Source organism: Grammomys surdaster, unplaced genomic scaffold, assembly GCF_004785775.1.
Source record: "Grammomys surdaster isolate TR1022 unplaced genomic scaffold, NIH_TR_1.0 126546, whole genome shotgun sequence".
Classification (NCBI taxonomy): Eukaryota; Metazoa; Chordata; class Mammalia; order Rodentia; family Muridae; genus Grammomys; species Grammomys surdaster.
This window is the reverse complement of record NW_021621338.1, coordinates 14,860,246-14,868,205: the sequence shown is the minus strand read 5'-3', so window position 1 is coordinate 14,868,205 and position 7,960 is coordinate 14,860,246. Positions and strand designations below refer to the sequence as shown.

The window sequence follows — 7,960 nt, the reverse complement described above, 5'->3', positions numbered from 1 at the left end:
GTACCAAAAAATTTTGAAATCAGAAAAATAAAGTATGATAACCCTAATCACTTAAAATCAATCACTCATGGCTATAACAATTGACTATATTTTCCCATTATAAATTATTTTTACCAGTTAAATTAATGTTTACATATAGCTAAAATAAGTAGATACATATGCTTGACACATATGAGATAGCAATAGTAAATTTTGACCTGCAACTTTGGAAGATGGTGAACCCAGAATGAATTGAGACTTCCTGGTCAAATCTTCTCCCTAAATAAGGGGCACAGCTCCCAGACCTGGGAAAGGCGATTATCACTGATTCCCTCTTCTTGGTATATTGTAAAGGTAACCAATAGATACACAGCCCCTTCACAACGTCACCACTGTTGTTTTTTATGTAATCATGTAATAGTTATAGGTTTAGAACATTTAGTGGAGCATTAGATGAGAATTAATTCAGGTAGTTTGGGAAATGTTTCCTGCAACTTTAGCCATAAAACACATAAAAGGTTGTTCTTGATTTATATATATATTGCTGTGGTAATGTTTTTCCTTGCCTAAATCAGAAATTATGAGAGACACAGTCAGTCAGTTTTTGTTAATTACCAACACCATAAAAATTCAAATTTCAAAAACATGGAATATAGCTCAATATACATTTTATGTATTTCTTTATGTTCTTTACTCTAAATCCTAATTATTGATCTCAGTCACTAATGCTTATGATAATCATTGCCCCATTGATAATCATTGCCCCCATTGATAATCCATTGCCCCATCATTCTAAAACTAAAATTCATTTTTTAAAATAAGAATGTTTTTCAGGCCCTTTGATGTCTGAGTTTAAAAGAGCACCCTGCCTTGCCAATACATTTTACCTTACACATATCGTTGTTACATCCTAAAATTAAAATTAATTCTTGATCGTCCTAAAATTAAAACTCATTCTTAAAAATAAGAATGTTTTTCAGGTCCTTTGATGTCTGAGTTGGCATGAGCACACTGCCCTGACAATGCGCTTCACCTTACACATGTGTTGTTGCATGTGTGAATAGATGCAAAGTGTACTTTTGTAATACAACACGGTACAAATGTTAGAATATACACACTCATGGGTAAATGGTAGACAGACTATGGACTGCTGGGTCCAGAAATGTTTTAATGATGGTAATTTTGCTTACTGTTGCTAAGATGCATTTATAAAAATATCAAGTAAATGTCACCTAAGAAAGGATGTGCCTTATCTAATCATACACAGACACACTAAACTATGGTATAATACATATGCTTAGGTATTATAAAAATGAGTATGATTATGATATAGCAACATTTACTGACATCTTACTTAATGTACTTAAGAAATTATTGATAGATAAGGATAAATCATGCTTACATTTTGTAGATATTAATATTCTTATATGTTAATTGTGTATCAATTTAAAAATACCAAGGAAATTAGTTTTGAATGTGTCCTTTTATTGAACTTTTAGGTTGTAATTTTGATTTTCTGGAAGTGCCACCATTTTACCTAGAAGGCTTTATGTTATAACAGCAATATCAAAAGATCAATGGAAGGGTACAACACATCATCTACTGACTTTACTTTCATGGGGCTGTTCAACACAGAGGAAACTTCAGGTCTTGTATTTGCCACAATTTCTGTCATCTTCCTCACTGCACTGGTGGCCAATGGAATTATGATCTTTCTGATCCATACAGACACTCACCTCCACACCCCTATGTACTTCCTCCTCAGTCACTTGTCCTTCATTGACATGATGTACATCTCAACCATTGTGCCCAAGATGCTAGTTGATTATCTTCTAGGGCAAAGGACCATTTCCTTTGTGGGATGCACAGCTCAACACTTTCTCTACCTTACCCTTGTGGGAGCTGAGTTCTTTCTCCTGGGCCTCATGGCCTATGATCGCTATGTGGCCATCTGCAATCCACTGAGGTACCCTGTCCTCATGAGCCGCCGAATCTGTTGGATTATCATAGCAGGCTCCTGGTTTGGGGGATCTTTGGATGGCTTCCTTCTCACCCCAATTACCATGAGTTTTCCTTTCTGTAGTTCACGAGAGATTAATCACTTCTTCTGTGAGGCACCTGCTGTGCTGAAGTTGGCATGTGCAGACACAGCCCTCTATGAGACAGTGATGTATGTGTGCTGTGTTCTGATGTTGTTGATTCCTTTCTCTGTAGTTATCTCATCCTATGCCCGGATTCTGGCCACTGTCTACCATATGAGCTCTGTGGAAGGAAGAAAGAAAGCATTTGCTACCTGCTCATCTCACATGACCGTGGTAACTTTGTTTTATGGGGCTGCCATATACACCTATATGGTACCACACTCTTACCATTCCCCATCCCAAGACAAAATTTTTTCTGTGTTCTATACCATCCTCACACCCATGCTGAACCCCCTCATCTACAGCATGAGGAACAAGGATGTATCTGGAGCTCTGAAGAGGACACTGGGGAAGATCAGGAGTTCTCAACGAGTATCCAAAGGCTTTTGACTTTTACCTTCTTTTCATATAAATGGAAAATGGAAAATTGTCAGTGTGGCTGGGCCTGAGCTGAAGTACCTCAGTGCAAGGAAGGACTGAATGAACAGGGAAAATGTCAATATAAAAATGAGACTTCTCCATTGCCCTTGTTTCCCTCATTTGCTTCCTCAACACTCCTTTTTTCCCCTGAGTTTTGAGACAATATTTTGTTACATAAAACTAGCTAAAATTCTTCTTGCTACATAGCCCAGGATGTACCCAAACTTATAGAAAGTCCTGTGGCTTCAACCTCCTGAGTACTAGGATTACAAGTATACACTGCAACGTCTGATTCTTCTTCCTTTCTTATATCTTGCTTCATATCTTCTCAGAATACAAACTGGAGAATTTTTCCCAAGCAATACCTTTTGGAGTTGAGTAAGTCTACAAACATTAGATGGCATGAGTGGTATCAAGGGGAGCAGGACTTAGATGGTATTAGGCATTTGTTAAGATGCAGGCTAAGTAGGATGCTAGTGATGCTAGCTCACCATCAAGCAGACAAGAAATGTTACACTTCCTGATCTTGCAAGAGCTGATACAGCTACCTCTGAGTTCCTAGTCATCATCAGGTTTTGGCAAGATCCATTGAACACAGTTTTTTCAAATAAGCATTACCTTTACTAAAATAATTAAGTAGTTATTATGTTCAGTAAAAAGTCAGTATTTAACTTTTATTTGTAACACATTTTCAGAAACTATTTAAGGACAAAGTATAGTTGATTGATGAAATCAAGTGAAGTTGTCAGTGAAGACATCATTAAAATGTATGAAAGGCTTCAAGACACTGAAAACACACAAAAAAATGAGGGTTAACTATAAGATAAGCACTTTTCAAATGTAGTAAAAGATAAAATGATAACAAGATAAAAATAATATAATAACACAGTAGACATTAGCTCAGTTTACTTCTGTACCCTCAACACAACCAGTCACTGAACTCACAAAACATGTGGCAAAGTATTTTAAGTATGCACCTCATGATATAAATTAAATTACTCAAAACAAAAGTCATCACTAAAGATTTTTTAATCCATTTTAATATACTTTAATTTTTAAAAACTATCTTTTTTTCTGTGAATTTCATATTATATGTCCCAATCTGCTAGTACCTACCCTCTACCCTTGCAACCTCCTTTTATAACAGAGAAAAAAATTATTGTTCTGGAAGCTGTAGTATGTGACAATGTGTCCCATGGTACATCATTTTGTTCACAGTTCTTTGTTTGCAAATGTTCTTTACAATAATTCCTTGGTCTGACATAAGACCTCTGGCTTCTCCTATTCTATCAATACTGGAAGCTCATTGGAAGTCCTCTTGTTCATGGATATCCTGTAGTTTTGTATCTGTAGGACTAGCTGGTTCATGTGCTCCAGCAGTTCATCCATGGGGTAGATGTGTGGGTGTGCCAATTCAAAGCCCAGTATCTGGGACTGAGAGGTATCTGAGCCAGTCAGTCTACATGCTCTCCTGCTGTAATGCTCCCAGGTCAGCTCACCAGCAACCCAACCCCTGCTACTAGGGCCAGCTCTACCCTGTTGCTCAGGTGAAGTTCATGGACCACACTCCTAAGTATTGCACTTGGTGAGGGACATGGCCAGTCCTCCCATTCTCATGACCCTGGGAACAATTCCCTTGCCTAAAACTAGGATTTCACTGGGATCACCAGCCCCCAAATAGTGACATGGATACTTACATTTATTTATAACAGCTTTAGTTACTCTAGTTCCCAACTAGCACTTACAGCTTATATTTATTCCATGTCTGCCACAAGGCTTGTTACCTGTCAGTCTCTTGTCTCAAAATCTGCTTCTTCCTCATTGTCAGGCAGGCAAATCCCATGGTTGACCCTTTCAGAGAATTCCTATCTCTATCCAGAAGCTCTACCTTCCTTTCTTGCTATCTTCCATCAGATTTTTATTAAAATCAATCAGGTGAGAGCGGGAATGTTTACAAAATATGATTCAGGTCTATGAATAACAATGCTAAAGTCTAGTCTAAAGTGCACTCAACTCACTGTCGGCACAGAAATCAGCATTTGAATAATCTTTACACATGGCACAATAATATTATCACAACATCTCCCATTTTAGTCCAACAAAAGACTATTTCTCCAAGATCAAACAAACTACATACCAAAAGAACAACTATAAAAACTGTCAGGCAAGAACTACATTCACAATGTCCCGTCTATCTGTATTTGACAACCTTGGAGAAAGTACTGTACTATCCTATCTTGGTGAGTTAAACATTCTGTACCTACATAATTTTCTATTGTAGTCTGTGTTTATCAACCTAAAAATATCTTCTTAGACCTTAAGTCATTTTCTTCAACCCTTTGCAACTTAAGTTTTTATGTCTCTCAACCTTTATATATAAACTTGGCATCTAGTCTATGAGTTTCTTTTTTGAAATTGGTAACACAGAAAACTCTAAGACTATAACTATCTAGTCTTCAACCTTATCAGATACCTGAGAAGAATAAATATTACCTGAATGAACAGGAAGTACAGAGCAAGAAGCTTCTGAAACTATAGAAATATCAGAGGTTGCTGACTAAATGGATAGTCACTCATGGTTTGTCGGCAACTTCAGAGCATCCATCTTCAGCCTCCTGGCCCAGAATATCTGACAGACTTATTTGCAAAGCAGGAATACTGAAAGACTGGCCTACCTTGTCTTTGCAAAGTTTGAAAGTCCACTTCCACTATGTCCTGCTTATTCATGGTTTGAACAACATGCTGTCAGTAGTTGAAGCAGGGCAATTTTTGGATAGCTTTTCCTGATGGATAGCTTTTCCACATTTGAAGTAAACTCCATAAGGAGGTTCTTTAATGCCCAACATCTTCTTTGAAATAATATAGGAGTGCTGCCAGGACTAGACTTTCCTCATGGTCAAAAAAGTCTTATTATTAAAAACATTTTAAATGCCATATTCTGTAGATTTCTGAAGGGTTTGAACACCATCTATCTATAGTATATTCGAATAGGTGAAGGTTGCTTGTTTCTGCAGGAGGCTAAACAAGCCTTATTTCTATGGTTAAATAAACTATTGCCTAACAAGACCACAAGTTGGTTTGACTAATAATTTGCATTTGTTAATAATCCTAAACAGTTTGTAATAGTAGTTTTCAAGGATAGATGTTTCACTAAAACATAACATTTTCAAGTGAGTTGTATAGGTACAATACCTTAAATAATATTGAAAACATATATACTGTGTGTTGGGATAAAATATAATCTTAAATATGTATCAGTATACAATAATCTATATCAATGAAAGATCTTTGGCTTGTTAATTTTTTTAGTCTAAACATAGTTTCAATAATCTAGTTTTTTACCCTATGATTCCTATACCCCCCAATTTTTTTCTTTTCATTCCCTCTTTCCCGAATACTAGATAGGAGAGAAAGAAGGATGGATGAAAGAGAAAGAAAAGGAGAAAAAATTCCCTGAATCTAACTTACTTTACTTTGTTTCTGACCAAGATCATTAACAACTTATGAGCAACCCCTGCTACAATAACAAACATCCATCACCCATTGGATGACCAAAACCACCCACCCCATCTCTTGAGACTGGGCATTGTTTTCTTTAAATTGTTTCCTGCTGTCTGTGGATAACAGCATCTTTTGGGGGCCCTAAGAAAATTGGGATATTGCAAAAGTCCTAGGAGAGCTAGCAGCATCATTTGTTGTTCAGTCTCTGTATGATGGGAAAGTATAGGGCTTAACTGAAGTCCTGACTGGAACAGTTTATAAGGTTGAACCATCTTAGCTAGCCATTTTGAAATTTATCTGGATGCAGATTTTTGAGGAAACAGCTATTGAGGCAGTCTCTAGGCTGAATTACCTGGCCTACTTGTCTTGTAGTCATTGGCATCTGGACCTTTTGCTCTGTAAACATATAAACTTTAAAGGTAATGTACATTTCTGCATTAACACATATATGGACTGTGTGGTGTACACAGATCAGTTAAAGATAATTCTCTGTACGGTGAGCAGGTGAATGGCATCAAACTTTTTAACTCCATCTGGTCTGTATATCTAAACTGTGATACAAATTTCCACCCTTGCCAAATAAAAGGATGGCATGTAATAATAAGTCCTAAGGACTGTGTAGTTAACAAGAGTTATTAACTATGCATAGCTGAAGTCCTGGCTGGAAACATTTACGTCTCAGCTAGTCTCAGACCTGTTTTGTTGTTGTTCCTGGTTTCTTCCTACATATCTATAGCCAACATTTTCAAAAGATCTCTTTGGGTCAAATCTAATCTTTATCAATGGTTAAGTAAACCACTGCTCTTCTCCTATGGAAACAAAGCTATAACCTCTCTCCCAATACTGTTAGTATAAGTCTGAACCCAGTGACGCCATATTCAGGGGCCGGCAACTCCTACGTTGCTGAGACAACCACTCCCAGAATTCACCTGCCTCACTCACCTACACCTGGGAAGTTACACGTCATCACCCACTTAAATAGTTGAGACTGCCCCAACCTCTCTCTCTTCCTCTTCTGTAGAGCCGGATCAGCCTTGCATTATCGACCCTCCCAGGCACTAGGCGGCTCGGCTTCCGTGGCCGCCGCCGAGACAGAGGCCCACATGGTCCTCCATTCCCACTGCTGAGCCACACTGCCACTGCAGTCACAGCGACAGCCCGCCGTTTTCACTGCTGTGCCAGCCGAGACCCGCCGAATTTCCAACATGTGAGCTGTGCCTCTGTGGCCCGCACCTCCCCCAATTGGTCCTCTGCCACGTGGGTTAGATACCCAGACGGACACGCAGGTTCCTGGTTCGGTTCCACCTTCCAGGTACCGGACTGCACAACCTCTCATGCACATATCAGCTTTTAATCTGTAGGGAGTTTCCGGTTCATGTGAGGGGCCCTGGACTCCGGGTTCACATCTGGCCACCACTTCCTGGACCACAGGGCTAGTTTTTGCCCCAGCACATGTGGCTGGCCTCTAGCCGAACCACAACTGCTATTCTACTAGGACCTTGAACCGATTGAGTGATTTCCCCTCTCAGAAATAGCTCGTAACCACTACCCAGGTCTTGCAGCTCCACAGAAAACTGGTACCAGTTGAGCTATATCCTGACTGGCTAACTTCTGGTAGGTTAGCCTGGTCGAGGCCCTTATTTGATCGTGCGATGGCCCGATTATTATAAACAGTGCCTGGTTTCTGTTGCCAATCTTTATTTCAGGGCGCTGAACTAACAGATTGGTAACTAACTCACTCAATGGACTCATCATCTTTGTCCATACCAGCAGACACCCCACTGTGCTGTCTACTAAAAAACCTCAAATCTTTACGATTAACGCCTGAGTTGAGGCCTTCCAAATTAATACGCCTTTGCAATAAAGTCTAGATCCGGTACCCCTTAGACAATGGGATGAACACGTGGCCACGTAATGGC

The 7,960-nt window shown here is 39.0% G+C and overlaps 1 protein-coding gene across 1 annotated transcript; it reads left to right on the top strand.

Moving 5' to 3' along the window:
- The first annotated feature begins 1,556 nt into the window (after positions 1 to 1,556).
- LOC114615024 (olfactory receptor 2T1) lies at positions 1,557 to 2,510 on the top strand. The gene has a single exon (XM_028760686.1). The coding sequence runs from the start codon at positions 1,557 to 1,559 to the stop codon at positions 2,508 to 2,510; it is 954 nt and encodes a 317-aa protein (XP_028616519.1).
- The last annotated feature ends 5,450 nt before the right edge of the window (positions 2,511 to 7,960 follow it).

Coding starts and splice junctions, on each gene's coding strand:
- LOC114615024 (XM_028760686.1), top strand. CDS start 1,557: ATGGAAGGGTACAACACATCATCTACTGACTTTACTTTCATGGGGCTG.